This window comes from Anopheles gambiae, chromosome 3 (assembly GCF_943734735.2).
Source record: "Anopheles gambiae chromosome 3, idAnoGambNW_F1_1, whole genome shotgun sequence".
NCBI lineage: Eukaryota > Metazoa > Arthropoda > Insecta > Diptera > Culicidae > Anopheles > Anopheles gambiae.
The window spans coordinates 80,170,579-80,187,186 of record NC_064602.1 but is presented as its reverse complement, the minus strand read 5'-3'; the positions used below and the strand labels follow the sequence as shown (position 1 = coordinate 80,187,186).

Below are 16,608 nucleotides of genomic sequence, written 5' to 3'. Positions count from 1 at the left end.
TAATGCAGCAAATTAATAGCGTTGAATTTAATTTTTCTTTGATTTACACCTGGATGATTGTCGCCTATAATTAACAACGAACCGAAGCTGTCATGAATACAATGCATGCGTAATAATCGGTGATTGTCGTGATGATGGATATTGTATTGAAATTCAAGTCTATCCAAACTTTGGACAACCTTAGGATGTACTTTTAAAAGAGGGAAGATATTTTCAAGAAGAAACGGAATTACTAATCGGCATTGCAGCGTAGTAACGTAGGTCTAATCGAGCTCCAACATATAGGATATGGCACATGCGCTTGAACAGAATTAGGTAAATTGTAGATAGTTGTGAATTGTAAACCAAACGATACGACCATATCGACATTCGTGTACAAATGTTACGAACTCTTCTCAGTTGAATTCAATGGAATTATAGTTGATATATTATTGATATTAAACATTTACTTAAAAATATAAGTTCATTCGCGTCCATATATGTGAGTATAAAAAAGAGAATTCACACACAAACAATCGGTAAGCTCTAGTAGTCTCATGACAATAATCAATTAAAATCATTTTTTAAATAGTACGATATATCTCAAGCCATAACCAAATCCTTTCCACTCAACTTAAATTAGGCTATTACTGTTATGAACAAAGCTTTTTTAGAGCGACTCCCGACGTACAACCATCCAGTGCAGCAAAAACATGCTAAGCTGTAGGCAATCCTGAGCATCTACCGAAGCTTTTATAAAAGATCACGGTATTGAAGCTCACGTGTCAAACTTTTTCCCATTCTTTAATAATTTTGTCTTTGTTTTGTTTTTTTGTCTCCCGGTACAAGGCGTATGAACCAGTGGTATCAAGCTACTTCTGGTTCCACTCGTGCTGCTGGCTGATATCAATTGTCTGGCCAAACGTCTGATTGGTAAACACCCCGACGATACTCCACGTGTTCTCCGATAGGTGCGTGACTATTTTCCATTCTAATACGTCACCTATCTGCATGGCACTCTTTTTTGGATCTCTCGACCTAGAATACGGAACACTCTTAAGCGGAGCATTCGGTGTAAGGAATGTGCATTTGTTGGAGCAGTACTAGCAGACTTCAATCAACCGCAACGACAGTCCATCCTTGTCTTTATAAGAGGCACTCTATCGTGCAAAGACCGTTCAGTGCTGTCTTGTCCCTCAATTACTCTATACCGTGTGTAATGGCCTGCAGGATGAGGTACGGTGCAGTGGTGCTGCTAGTGCTACTGGTGGCTGGCAGTCTCGCCATGTACGCCACCAACAATGAGCGCTGTACGTGCGCCCCCGGACCGCCGGACTATCTCTGCCCGTCGGCACCGCTGCTGCAGGTGTACCTGCCGCACGAGCTGTACTGCACCCGCTACTACAAGTGTACCGATGGGCGTGCGATCGAGTTCCAGTGTCCTTACGGATTGTACTTCGATACGCAGAACAATACCTGTACGTGTGACTTTACGCAGTGCTACCGGACAGATCCCTGCATCGTGTTCGTTGATAGCTGCCGTTGCTGCAACCGACAGTTCGAAAACACGGGCCTGGCGCCGGAAAATTTCTACGTCTGCTACAACGATGGGTATGCGGTGGCGACGACCTGCCCGGTAGCGCTCGATCCCTGCACTGGCTCGCAGGTGCAGCTACAGTTTGTAAATCAAAAGTGTGAGGTGCCACCGCCGTGTAAGTTTAAGTGGTGTTCTTTGCAGAGCGGCTCTGGATTGAAAATCCATCTTGGAATTTCGTTTCAGCTACTACCACGGTGGCTACCACGACCACGACAGCGGCCTCAACTACGACAACAACAACCGAGGCTACAACAACGACCACCACGGAAGCTACAACAACGACGACCACGGAGGCTACAACCACGACAACCACGGAGGCTACTACAACGACGACGGCGGCCCCGGTAGCATAGGAGTTCCACCGAACTGTAGCCAACCAGTTCATATTTATTTGGTTTTGGATCTTTCCGTTCTACTGCCGCGCGCAGCAGAATAACTCCGGACAAGGAAGCTTAAACTAACACCTCTTTCATAGGTTAAAGCAATTTGTTGAATAAAAATAGCCTCTCAAGTGCTCCGAACAGGTCGAAAGACGCTCTGCATGACAAGGCAATGAACATGAACGGCTACAGCTTATCTATTCCTAAGGATCCTTAATTTGTTCCTCGCCGCATGTAGGAGCTCAACAGTAAATCTCCTGTAAAAGCTGGGCATGATTCTATTCTTATATCGATCATCCTTCCGTAGAACAAGGGATCACCGTAGGCCGTTGCGTTGTTGAACGAAGACATAAAGATCACGCGATCTTAACATATTGTAGTAGTAATAACAGTAATTGCATCTACATAGAGCAATCTATAGATACATAGTTCTGGATGCGTTGTCATCTTTGCTCGGTCCTTTTAGGCAGTTACATGTAGTAATTAGAGTACGTCTGACCTTCGAGGATACAGATTTTTTGTTTGATAAAATGCAGTGAAGTTTCTCTTAGATGAATAATTCAAAGACCTTCAACTTTGAGAAACCCTTGTTGGAGAAAATGAATCAATTCGATAGTACGCAATAATCAAGCAGCATCTATTGAAATATAGCCTCTTTTGACCGCTAAATCAAATATTGTTTTGCAATCCCAATGGAAATTTATTCTTCAAGAATCTAGGCATCCCAATTACAAATGTATCGAGTATTAAAGAGACTGTAGAGAGTATTCGTTTTAGGAAGATTAAACTAACGAGGAGAGACTAAAAATATACAGAATATGAAGGAACAGTTCGCTATCTTCATCTTCAACATACAATTAACTTTAAAGATGCTATAATCTTAATGCGCTTCCACTGTATGTGTGAGATATCTACTTTTTATATTTATATTTGATACTTTTGCTATAACAAAATCAAATAGCAATTATTCATAATGATGAAATTGCCGTACAAAACTGCCCTTTGCATCTTTAATTACATTGTAGCAAAGGTAAGTTTAATAATGTGTCATTCCAGCACGAGCCCGATACGTTTCCAGAACGGAAGCACCTGTCTACACGGAAGTTTAAAATTGTCTTGCGCTTCCTTGCTGCGCGACTTCGTGCCTTTTTGCTACTACCGAGGAATGTGTCTTTATCGGTGTTTGCTGTTCCTAGGTTGAACAAAAAAGATTAAAACACGAGCAAACGCACAATCATCACAAAGCAACACCAAAAGGGGCCAACTGGTGCCTCCGTTCTCGGCTTGGCCAATGTAATTGCGTATGCATACGGTGTCGATTAAGCGGTACTGTCCAGGATTGCAACAATGTCCGAGTGTGAGTGAGAAAATGGTTTGAAGGATGTTATGTCCAAAGGGGCTAGTCGCTATATAAACCAGCCCTAGTGTTGACTTGTCCGACACAAACTCGGTGGTGCAGTATCCGGTGTGTCAGGTCCGAGCTTTGCAAACGCGTCTATTAATATATGATGCAGGCGACAAGCTCATCGTTTGTGATTCCACACGCGTCTATAATTAATCCGTTTTGTTGGCTTACCGTGCTGAATGACTAATGCAGCCTGACGTGCATTTGAAATGCATAGCTTGGTATGTATGTTGCAGATGCCCCACAGTTGTGTCTTTGGGTGGTCTTGGGTGTAAATAATCAGTCGTTCCATGTCGATTGCGGTACGCCCGGCCCGGTTTCATGATCGCGCAGGGTGTACTTAACGCTCTAATGAAAGTAATACCCTGTTACTTGAGTACATTAATTGTTACAAACCTACCATAAATTAAGATGCCCGCACGACCTAAGGGCGCTTTTCGGATGGGCTATTTTTAAGAAGAAACTCCGTCAGATCCCATGTCAAGGTCAATGAAAAAGTCTATTTCCGTTTTTCAGGCTCTTCAAAAAGAGCTGCTCCGCCGACACTTGCCAGCAAAACGTCACTGCCTCGGTCGACTTCCTGTTGCCGTATCGTACCGAGACCTGGCGGCGTCACAACATACACACGCAATGGTGGCACCCACCCCCGCACACGGAACACAGTTAATCAATTAGCATGATAAATTCAGTGCGTCCCGCGAGCCGACAACTCATTACGCGGCACACGTGCTGCACGGGGTGGATTATGCGTTCGTATGTTCTACCGCTTCCTGTATCGTGTGTTTAGGGCACGTACCAGCGCGTGTAAGTAGCGATTGTTTCTTCAGAACCTTAAAATAGATAGAACCAGCAAGGCGTAGGGTAGTTTGGTTTGTGCGTTACGATTAAGTGCTCGCGGGCACTTGTGACGAAGGTCCCATCGTCGTCGTCGTCGTCGCCGTTGTTACTGTTAGGGCACGATCGCGGCGTCGATGTTACAAGTGCCGGACAGAGATTGAAACGTACTTGCTGGGAAGGAGATTATGGAGCATTATTTTGGGCTGCTTCCGTGTTTTGGGCAATAAACGTGATAAATGAGGAGAACTTTTTTAGAAGAGTGACTCAATGTAACGCAAGTGGTGTAACAAGTTTAATTATCACGAAAATGAGGGTGGAAAGTTTATGTTTGAAGAAGAGATAGAAAAGGTCATGGACTTTACAGAAAGGCGACAAAGTGCGTTTAGTTTCTGAAGATTTGTGTTGAAGGTAACGAATAACAGTTGTTGGATGGAAATACACTGTAGATGATCAGTTTACTACATAGCCTTCAACTATTTAGATAACGACACCTAAATAATAAAAAGTCTTTTAATTGTTTGATGATTAAAAAAATGATGTTTCATTAATTTATTGATGTCAATATCTATTCAACATTTCATATTTTCATGTTTCATATTAAAATATTTGATATTTATGGTTTGTAGTCAAGGGACAACTAGTTCTTTTTGATACTGTTTTGGAATAAAGTGTACATGATTGACAAAACGAACAAAACTTTCATCAATAACATGGGTTGAGCGTTTGTTTTTAGTTAAATTTAAGAGTCGTATCAGTTATCAATATATCCAATTGTTTCAGAACATGTGGAGTTCTGATAGGAAATATTTCTACTGTCAATGCATGGTCATATTGTGTACTTTGAGATATACATTTAAAATTCAATGATGGGGGCCTTCTCGATTCTAGTTAGTTTTTTGTATGGAGTTTGACAGTTGGAGGCTGAAATCATGTAAACACTGCATACAAAACCACACACAAAACTAGCCTGCAATTTTCAGTCTAGATTATTCTAGCCACAAAGCTAGAATTAGATTCGAGAATCTGCTCGAAAACACGGTGTTGTTTACATTTATCCCAAGGTGCATTAAAGAGATCACGTGATGGAATCTAGAATGAACGTGGTCTCATAGCATTTTTTTATAACCAATTTTGAACCTTACTTTTTGACAGAACGAGTGAAAACTTTTACTCCAACCAGCTTTCTGGAGGCTTGACGAATACTCAAAACACTCTTAAAATCTTCATTCAGATGCAGAAGCGATAAAAATCAGCCTTCAAAATTCATATACCTTGGGATAAGCCCATCTGTATATTATACTCACTTAGAAAACTGCACGAAAACTGCTATACAATGCTAACAGCTGACAGGCTGAAATTTCAGCCTACGAGCTTCAAACGGAAAGGGCCCAAAATTATTCAGTATCTGATTTATAAACATCACAAACGTATGGGACAGTGAAATAAAATAAAGGATTCAGATAAACAGGAATGTTATTTTAACAATGAAATGCTCGTTGAGGATTCATATCTTGATTCCTGATTAACGGATATCCTTTGTCGTTGAAAAAGCGTCTATAAGATCGTTTTCGTACATGTTATAGCTTGTCAAAACGTATTCTACATTACTTGTTCTAGCAAGTCAAAAGTATTGAATGAATTATCAGATCCACTAATTAACGCGATCTTCACTATACGATCCTTAATTTCAAAGAGAGATAAACGATATTTTATTTCAAACATCGCCTTAGTCAACCCCATAAACTATAATTCTTCCTCGAGACGATATTATCTTATAGCTTTCCGAGTACTAAGTACAGTTATGTTGCGGATAATAAGCAATAACTGCACGATGTAACTGGAATTAAAAAACACAATAATCTTCCAAAAAGTGGGAACAATTTGACCTCGCACACATTCCACCAAAACCTTTAGCTTTTTTCCTGTACTCCTTCCTTCGATCAAAGAAATGGCACCGCGTGAGGTCAAACGATCACATCGAAGAGCAGTCAGAAACAACAACAAAAAAAACCGAAACGTACTGCACGAACTCGGATCCGACACATCGCCTAGCCGGGAATGCGCTCAGAAATCTTTCTCCAGCAAACAGGGCATTAAAACAATTTTGACCGGGCAGATTATCGATAAGCGATCCGAGGGAGGAATGAATCCCTCTCATCCGCTTCGTAAGTTCAAGCTTTGATGCACACCGAGCCGGCCAGTCCGCGAAATCACGCTGAAAGCAGCATTTGCCAATCGTGATGGCATCGGGGATAGGATAGTATCGTAAAAAGAAACTCACAAAACTCGTTGAGCAATAAAAACGAACTTGTCCGCACGGGCGCACTCACCCCGAGAGATCATCCCGAGAATGCTCGATCGTGGCAGGCACAATCCACACTCCAAAGCCCAACGCGCGCTGGCAGCAGGATCGCTCAGAAATATCACTCCGATTGTGTTCATTTATTGGTGTTTCTTTTTTTCCAGTTGTGCGCGCGGTTATTCCTCGTCCACCAAAGTTCTTGAGACTGAGACCGGGGCCGAGTGATCTTTTGGACGTACGGAATGTTGCGCACGCTATCGATCGATCCGAGTTGTTGATCGGTGTTCCTTCTTGTGGTAATAATTAATTCCGTCTACATCACCCCAGTACCAGCAGCATTCTGATCGCGCCAGCAATAATCTCGTGTGCACTGGCCAGTTTTATGATGAACCCCGGCGAGCCCAGTCTATGCTGTAGCCGAAACTGCTGTAAAATCCAATCAATCGGTCCTTCGCGTCACCATAAACCAGCATAAACTTCCCCCTTGTCAAGAAGACCCGGGAAGAAGTGGGTAAGCGGAAGGGAGCACAAACATCGGTTGAGCATGCCAAGCTGATCGTAAAAAAAAGCCCGAAAAGGGCAGAAACCGGAATGCTCGAGACTCGAGAGCGGGACAGGAAAAAGCTGTCCGCGGACAACGGCGCAACTGCTCCGAGATAAACATTTCGATCGCTTGTGCTGCCAAACGGTTGTCGAACAAAAGTGAACAGCGTGTTTGATTTCCGGAAATTGTGTAGTTAACACTTCTTTTTTGGAACCAAGGGTGTTGCATGCAGTCGCTCCCCGCCGCCAATCGAAGAATAAAGCCAGCCTACCGTGCACAAAAGGCTGCAGCGCAGAACGATCCGGAGGGAAATAATTTGTAGAACAGATCGAGAAATTGATCTCATTAGGCGAAGGCTGGCGGCGGAACTACAGCTACAGTTTTCGCCCCAATCTGAGGATAATTGGATTTTTATTGCTTCGAAATCGTTAATCCGTGCTGGCAATCAAATATTTTGAGCCATTCGAATGATGTCTCAATCGCGGGGCGTCCCGGTCATTTTGGGCTGCAACTCAGTGTGCCTGGTTGTGTGTGTGTGCTCTATTTTTATTCCTCTTATGTTCTACATTCTGTACACGCTCGGCGAGATCTCTGCGGGACGTACGGGGGATACGTCGCTGGGGGCCGATCTGGCCGATGGGAACGGATTGTCCGGTGAACTGTCAATCAGCTCATGCGGATGATTAAATTATGCACGGCTTAAATCGATTATCGATTACATTGCCGGACGAGTCGTGAGAATTTCTGAATGGGGCTACGTGTCGATGCGTAAGTGATTAAACTATTCCTTTGAAAGGGCGTGTGTAATGAGTTTAGAGGTGGCGAAAATATCACGCACTACCTGTGCTAAGGTAGTGTGGATTAAGGTAGGTAAAATATAATGTAAAAAAGATTTACAAATTTAAAAAAAATATTACCGCAAATTTGGCATCGAACTGTGATGCCAACCGATATTTTGTGCAAATGTTGAGAAAACATGAACCAAAACACAACAATGGGGTTCTTTCCGTTTAAAGTTCGTAGGCTGAAATTTCAGCCTGTCAGCTGTTTGCATTGTATTGCAGTTTTCGAGCAGCTATCTAAGTGAGTATAATATACAGGTGGGCTTAGCCCAAGGTGTATGAATTTATAAGGCTGATTTTTATCGCTTCTCCTTCTGAATGAAGATTGTAAGAGTGTTTTGTGTATTCGTCAAGCCTCCAGAAAGCTCGTTGAAGCAAAAGTTTTCACCCATCCTGTCAAAAAATGATATTCAAATTTGGTTTGAAAAACATGCTATGAGACCACCTGGACTACATACACTTTGATTCTGGATTCCTTCACCAGATCTCTTGAATGCACCTTGGGGTAAATGTAAACACCACCTTGTTTTGCCATTTTTCAAGCAGGTACTCGAATCTAATTCTAGCTTTGAGGCTAAAATAATCTAGACTGAAAATTGCAGGCTAGATTTGTGTGTGGTTTTGTATGCAGTGTTTACATGAGTTCAGCCCAACAGTTCCAACTGTCAAACTTGTCCATTTTGCCCCAAATTATATTTGGATATTAAAGAGTAACATAATTGATTACCGTCTAAAACCTGTAAAATATGATTAAATCAATAAGACAATGGAGCAAACTCCATGACATGGCTATTCGCTAGTCATGAAAATGTTTTGATTGAAGTCGTAAGCAAAAGCATTAAAACATCATTATTCAATCACAATTAATTGCATTGTTATCGGCACACAATCACACGATCAATCACCTTTAAAACTGCTTATCCCAACAGCTACCATAACCGTATTCTCTCAACGTAATGGCAAACGAAACCAGTCACTAATCTGTTTAGTGCCAACTAATTTCTGCTAGGTTCTATTAATTCCAGGGAAGAGCTTTAAAAAAACCCATACCAAAACACCCAGCCGTCAGCTATGTACAGCCATTACAAAAGAATCCTTTTTTTTGTGCCTCAGTTTAATATCACCCATCCATAAAACCACCTACAGATGTCATTCGAAACATCCGGATCATCATCCGGAAATAGGTTCAAACGATTCCCTCTCTCTCTCCATATCTCACTCGCTCGTCCATGTGCTTGATGGATGGGAAATAGACATCGATCGATCCGATGATTGGTGACAGGTGCATCGCTTTCGGACACTTGCTTTCAAGATAGAGACTGTGGCAGCAGTGAAAGCAGAACAAAAAATGGCCGGAAATAGAATCCCACCATGTCCGAACCCACGCCGGGCTGGACAACAGCGTTCGGTCTTTGGTCTTTGCTCGTTTGCCGGTGCATTTTACGTGCAATCAGTCATCCGCGTAGCTCCCTCTTTTGCGAGGTTGAATATAGCACTGCGCTCATCGCTTACGAAACCTTGGCATTCGTCCTGGCGATGCGATTGACTTTGACATATCGTAATGGAAAAAAGGGCATAGGCAATGGCAACAAAAAACTGCAAGTCCTTTCAAACTCTTCACCAATCCTCCTTCCTCGCTACAACCAAGAAGCTAGCAAACCGTTCGAGACTAGGTACAGGAAGAATCTCAGTTTCTGGGTGGGAGCAGGTCACATACACCACACACATCTACAAGTACACAAAAAGAAGCGAAGCAAAATCAAAACTCAACCGACTGTAAATAAAATGTTCTCAAACGACAAACATCAAAGCACTTGACATGTGAAACTGGTTCATGATTGATGAATTGAGTTCGCGTTCCGTACGCTTCCATCTGGTTCCCGACGCTGGTGGTAGCATGCATAGATTCGGCCGGGAGTTACCTCCGCCCGCCAGTTGACTTAAAGCGGGACATGAAAAAAGCACGAGCTGAAGCTGGTGTGTTTGAGGATTTATTGATGTCGAAGTCTACCGCTTCACTTCTTCGGTCCTCTGTACTGCTCGTTGTAAGGAGAAAAGTGAATTCCACACATTTTGGTTCATTTTTCCGAGTAAAATTCTTCCAGCACAAGGACATGCGGGCGGTGAAAAAGGGCGACGGTTTGCCCACCGATCACGGATCGTGTACACGATTGCGGTGGGACCATGATATCAATCAAAATTTTCCCTTCATTGTACATTGTTACATTGCGACGTAGTGCCGAAGTGGTTGGCCGTTTGATATTTCTTCCGGTTCGAGGGCGGGAATTGCGCCTCCCGGTACCACCAGTGGAAGTATTTCTTCACATGATTCCATGGCATCGTGCGTTTTGATTTAACCTCCCAAGAAAGGCAACCATTTGGATCGTGGAATTTCCGACTCATTCCAAGAACGGGGAACTAATTGTTTGCCGCTACGCTACAAAGCCGCGTTCGGAAGAACTTATAGTTTCAAAAAAAAAAGTCTGAAGGAGTAAAAAAACCCTCGATATCTAACAGAACCCAATTATTCATGGGAACCCCTGAACCCGTAAGAGCTCGTGTGCGTGTGTGTATGTGTTTGGGTGGTTCTGGGGGCAAATGAATCGATTTTCAACCATTAGACCGGTCCAGCGACGTAATTAGGCAATTGTTACACTGTGACTTTGGCGTTTGCCGCCACACGGCACGCTGTAATTATGCTTCATTAGTCGCCCGGCATCGGGCCATAGTCGCATTGCTCAGTCACTCGTAAACGAGGTGTCCAGGAACTCGGAATACCACCATTTCGGACGTCGATTGCAATGACTTTTGTTTTTTCCCTTCTTTTATTACCTCCCCGTCGAAAAAAGAAACACGAAAAGGAAGTTAAGAATGCGATCAATTTAATGTAATCAAAGGCTGGTGTGTCAAGTGAGTACGTTCAAAAGGAAATACACAGCATTTGGCACATCGTTTGAAATTAATTTATGGTGTAAAATATAATTGAATTAAAACATAATTTTTGTAATGAAGACAAATTAACAATACTACAAATTAACTTCAAACTCCAATATACTCTTCGATATACAAGAATTTAATAAAGTGTATAAAAGAGAAAGCTTTCTACTATAGAATTCTGAACTATACTATATAAAACTTCTGGTGTCTCATGATATAACGACATCCTGCTGAAGACGTATATTGATGAAAAGAAAACCTTTATTTAAAGTAAGTTAGTAACATTTTTATATCCAAACTATCAGACATTATCATTTTTAAACAATTTATGAGCACACTTTACACTCCCATTTGTGGGGAGAATAACCATTTCCTAACCGTTCTGTGCAACCGCGCCCATGCATACCAGCGAACAGGGAAGTCATCTGGCGTCTGGTGACCCATCATTGCAGCGGCACCGCTTGATTGAAGCTCATTCACTCACCGAATGACATTCTTCCCCTGCAGAACTGGACACACTCAACCGGTAAGTAAGGATCATCATGCTTAGCCTCATAATGCGCTTCGATTTGCTTCTCTCCCTGCTTTAGCCTTCCCGATGTTCAGCAGCTAGAAGGAAACGTTGGAATAGTGTTGCTGGCAGTGTCGGGAACAGTGTATGAAGATAGTTCCCAATGGTAGTCGAGGAAACTGCATTCTAGGCCATCGCATCGTCATAATGTAATCGTATTGCATTTATCAGCAACATCGCACGGACACCATGGCAGCTGAGCTCATCATCGTCCTTCGCAATACGAGCCCCCGCCATACCCGGTTAGACCCTTGCGGAGCTGTCCTGAAGGCGTCGAGATATAGTTTCCGTGGTAATAAATCTACATTTCAAATACCTGAAGACTTCCGGTTCGGTGGTAGCATTTCTGTGCGACGGATTGATTTAAAGTGGACGGTTGCTCATTCGCTAACCGCAACCGATATGGGCTTCGGCTGGGCGCCTTACGAGCCGTTTGAAATGAAACGGTCGTCTTGGGAAGATGGACTGGAAGCCATCTTCCTACCAGTATCGATCATGAGCCTCATGATGATGTCGGTTGGTTTGGAATTTACTCGAGCATTTTTTGGGGGGATCGAAGGAGTGGTTGGCACTTTTCCAAACGGTCTTACTCGGCGATGTTCAGCGAGCTTAAGGGATACCATTGGTTAAATATTCAAAGCCCCGGCACCGTCAGTGTCCAGTAGCACAAAAGGATTGGTGTGTGTGTGTGTGTGCGTGTACGTGAGCCTTTTTTGTTAGCCTTGTGCCCCGAACCGATAAGTATCGTTGATTTGTGACTATTGAAAAGTGATGGCAGAAAGAACAGCAGCAAACGAGCCGCCCGGATGCTGGCCACCTAGACGCAACCCATCTTCACTCGGCACGCTGCATCGACCGACCGGAACATTCATTAGTAATGCACACAAATACCCCTTCTATCACACACGCACACACCCAGAGAGTTCGATTTGGAAAAAGGTAGCCCAAAAACCGCACACAAACGATTTGTCGTTCGGGTGCTGGGGACATCTAAACAGAGAAAAAAGCAACAATGACACTCTACCCCTTGGATGGACAACAAATCGGAAAAAGATTTCAGGTGATCAGCATGGAATTTATGGCCCTCGAGAAGCCTACCACATTTGGGGTAAGGTACAAGCAAGCCCTATGGCCAGAACGCTGAATGTGGGGACCGGCTCGATGTGCTGACAAACCGCAAACACGCCGGACGCGCCATCAGCCCTGAGCGGTACCGGTGATTGTGGTCGGTTTCGGTTTTGTTTGCGCTTTGGACACGGTTGCAACAAAGAGAGAGGAAGGGAGGTTTTATCATCCGATTGATGCATTTCGTCAACGAAAAGGCAACTCCCCTCCCGTTCGTTCCTTCTATTTCTAAATACAATCATACCGATTCATTCATTGTAGCGATGGGGAAAGCCCGTTGGAGCTGGGAGTGTCACCACACTGGGTGAGCTGAATGTTGCTTATCACGGGGAATGGAAATTTGTGGGGGACCGTTTTCCAGCCCTTGGCATTACAGTAAATCGAGGTGCGTTGCATGTGCGATAGAGGAGTGATTTGTGCGTTTGAATCGTGTCATAGTCAGTTCTCGGTACGACTAGAAGGGCGGATAGGCTAAAATTAAGGAACAGTTACATGTCTGTCAAACTGAAACATTTGGATGATAGTTTAGTGGAATATATATGGCATATAGCTTTACATTGAGCAGCATGATGGGTGTAGTATATGTCAAACATTGTGTCATGTTGGACTATTTCCAAGTTATCAACCGTGATAAAACTGATAGAACGAGCATACGGAATAGGAATTACAGAGCCAATTCCAATTTTCCATTTGCTCAAGCAAACAGACATACGCAATGTCCACAATAGATGATTCAAGCGATGATGTAACTACAAACACTGCTATCCATTCATTCCACCGTCATCATCCAATCAAACGCTGCACGATTAAAAACGCAAATGTAATTTGCGTGAGTCGGGCCCAACCCAAGCAATTCCTTCCGCAAAGGCGCAGTAGACACTTAGAACACACACCGGCAGAACAACCAAAAATGCGTCTCTCTGTCATCGGCTGGCAAAAACAACGAGCGAGACATTAATTTCACTTTCCGCACAGGCCCACCCAGACAAAACAAATAGCACCCATTGGCTGTTTAATAAAATGCCACCCCGTGGGGCAGGTGGCCAACGCGTCTGTCAGCGATAAACGATACCGTGCCCCGTCCCAATCGGAGATCGCCATTATGGAAATATGCTTAACCTGCGCAACCACAGCTCCACCACCACTACCGGCGGACGAAATTCCAGCACCGATGGACAATTAATAAATCCAACCGTTTAACCGCCAGCAACGGAGAGCACCGAACCGGTCGACGAAACGTCAGGAATTAATCATTGCCAGTAATCGGATACGGTGAGAAGATATCGCTGTCCTGGGCGAGCTTCGGAAGGGCCTGGTCGAGCGTACCCGATTGCGCCACGAGATCCATTCAATGATGGATCGATCAATTAGTGACGATATGCTGGGCTGATGGTCTTTTGTGTGTGTGATCGAATTCTTCAACGTATGGGGCAAGCGGGGAACAGTGTATGCTGAGCTCAGCACCTGAAGTGCTGAAGATGACGAAGGACATCCGATTGGAGCGACCCTCGAAACGGCTTTTACGTCCTCCCGATAGGTAAGCTGTCAGCGCGTGTCTTGGCGTTGTAGCTTAGAATCACTTAGAATGCATTATTTGTTGTAGAACAACTCCCCCGAAACGCTAATGCTGGTTTTGATGCAAGGTTTTGATGAGCTCGATGCTCGAAAAAGATGTTTTTTTTTTCTTAGGTAACGAATAACCACCGAGAAAAGAGTTTCCAATACGAAAACGATCCTACGTTCCTAGCTTGCCGTGGGCCAGCTGGAAGGGAATTAAACTGTGCGCAGCCTATCAATTTCGTTACATTGATCCAATTCGATACGCTCGATTGGGCACCGAACGACAGGCAAAAGGCATTTCGATTTCCATCATGCCGGTGGTCGCATGAGTGGACAGTTTGCCGCATCAGACAACAGACTCGGACGGACCGGTTTCCGATGGCGGGGGAAGTCATCCAGCGCTTTGCAGTTGAAGAAGCGTTTGCAGGCTACAACCGGACTGTCTCGAGCAGATTTTGCTGATGCCGTATGTGCTAGGGCAGGTTTTAGCGGCGGTTAATTAAGATAAATTAAGGTTGCGTGGCATTGAAAGCAAAATAGTTTAATACTATTCAACAAATAATAAGGATGATGCTAGCTTATCGCTTATCGCAGATAAATGGTGTCAATAAAGTTGAGAATAAATTGGCTAATTTTGGGGACTTTTAAAGCCTGATTTTAAAGCAAGCGACGCACAGCATGTAAATTAGTTTTTTTAAAGGGAAGCTCAGGTATCACACACAAAAACGTAATTATCTGACTTAAAACGTAAAACACGTAACCAAAAAACTGTGTTATTTGTTAGTTCAGTACTCGCCGGAGCTATTAGAAATCCCATACCTTCATATATCATATTGGAAATCCCATACCATCATTTATTTGTGATATTTAAATGTCACTAGTGTCAAGACAATGTTTATATAAATTAAAATTTCTTTAAACTGGACTCAAATTAAAGCTCAGTACTTTTGTAGCCCGTAACGTTTGTTCCTTTTTTTCGAATTCAACAAAAAATTTCGTCGATTTTGTCGTGAAACACGTGATTTGATTACCACTTGCATCGAACCACTGGAACACTTCGCTACAGCTAATGCTTGGAGGAACACGGCGATGCAAGCTTTCCACGACAAACACGTGGTCATCGGAATATAGAAAATAAAATAAAACATCTCAACCAATAAATTAGATTCAATTTCTTGCAATTCTGTCACCCCGGCTACACCCAAAAAACCCTTCGCCCAAAACCTTTTCGGCACACATTCCCAAACACGAACCGGGTGTTGTTGCGCCAGCTATCAGCTAAGGCTTCGCCAGAGCGGTACGTATGCCACCTGCACCGGTAGAGTTGGTTTAATTAAGTTTAAAATTTTGTTCTAAATAACAAACACGTCCGGGGTTTGTGGATGGTTCGGATCGAAAAGAAAAAAAAAACTGAATGATACATCTCTCTATACCGGTCACCGCACGTCGTATCAAAACCCTTCTTGAACCCGTTATGCAATTTCGGACGGTGGAAGATAGTTCAGCGTGGGGGTGGGAGCAAATAAAATTTCAGATAAAACGAAACGGTTGGGAAGCGTGTGAACTTCATTTGGACATCATCGGATAACATCGGACAGCTCGGGTGGAGGGGCTAGTACTAGAATTGGACACTATGACAATGATGTGCTTGAGAAGGGAGCAAAAAAAAAAACAAGCCAACGGTAGGCACCGGCCACGATCCTTAGACACACACCCTCGGACGCGATAATCGTAAATTGACTTTCGTTCTTCTTTGAATGGTAAACTTTTGCCCGACCGAAGTTGTGCGATCCTTTCTCTGCCCGGCGAGCACCGTACACACTGCAGAAGCGCTGGTACGCTTTCCCGCTTTTCGCACGGACCGACCGGATCATCCGGTATTCGACACCTCGTTCCTTACGTTTTTTTTTGAAACCCTTTTTTCTTCTCCATTCTAACCCCGAAGATAGGAGCAGAAGAGCTTAACTGTGCTGCAGGGACATTGGTTCTCATTTTCTTCTTGCAGTTTCAAAGCAGTTTAAACTTTAGCTCTTTGTTCTTCTCGCGGGTTTTTTTTTTGGTACGCCCACAGCAAGAGCTATCAAGCAATAGTGGAGCTATCCGTAAGAAAGCAAAGACGTAGGAGAGAGGAGAAAATAAAACCCCGTCCAGAACCTTCCAACTCTGGCGCGATCAGCGATTTCTTTCTCATCAAACTTTCAACTATCCTGCTTTATCCGTACCATCCGTTTCCAGTGCGATCGTTTTGCGATGCGGGAAGCGAAGGAAGCACTAACAAAAGGTACCAACTCCTCAGAGGAAGGAGAGAAAAAAAACGATGCAAAAATAACGGCCAAAAGGTCGGTGGATCCTGTTTCCACTTAGCACCGTATTAGCGACCCGGGAGCGTTTCAGAGCGATTTTTAAGCATTCTCGTTTTTGTTTTTTGTGTGTGTGTGTGCTATTTACACTGGTATAGGAGATAGGACATTGTATGGGGAAAATATGTACCATAATGATTCCACCCCACCCTTGCTCGGGGCGTGTTTG

General features: G+C 43.6%; 1 protein-coding gene across 1 annotated transcript; it reads left to right on the top strand.

Annotated features, from left to right (window-relative positions):
- The first annotated feature begins 1,178 nt into the window (after positions 1–1,178).
- On the top strand, positions 1,179–1,929 carry LOC3291304 (hemocytin). Its single transcript, XM_554868.2, has 2 exons — positions 1,179–1,691; positions 1,760–1,929. The coding sequence occupies exons 1-2, from the start codon at positions 1,199–1,201 to the stop codon at positions 1,927–1,929; spliced, it is 663 nt and encodes a 220-aa protein (XP_554868.2). The 5' UTR covers positions 1,179–1,198.
- The last annotated feature ends 14,679 nt before the right edge of the window (positions 1,930–16,608 follow it).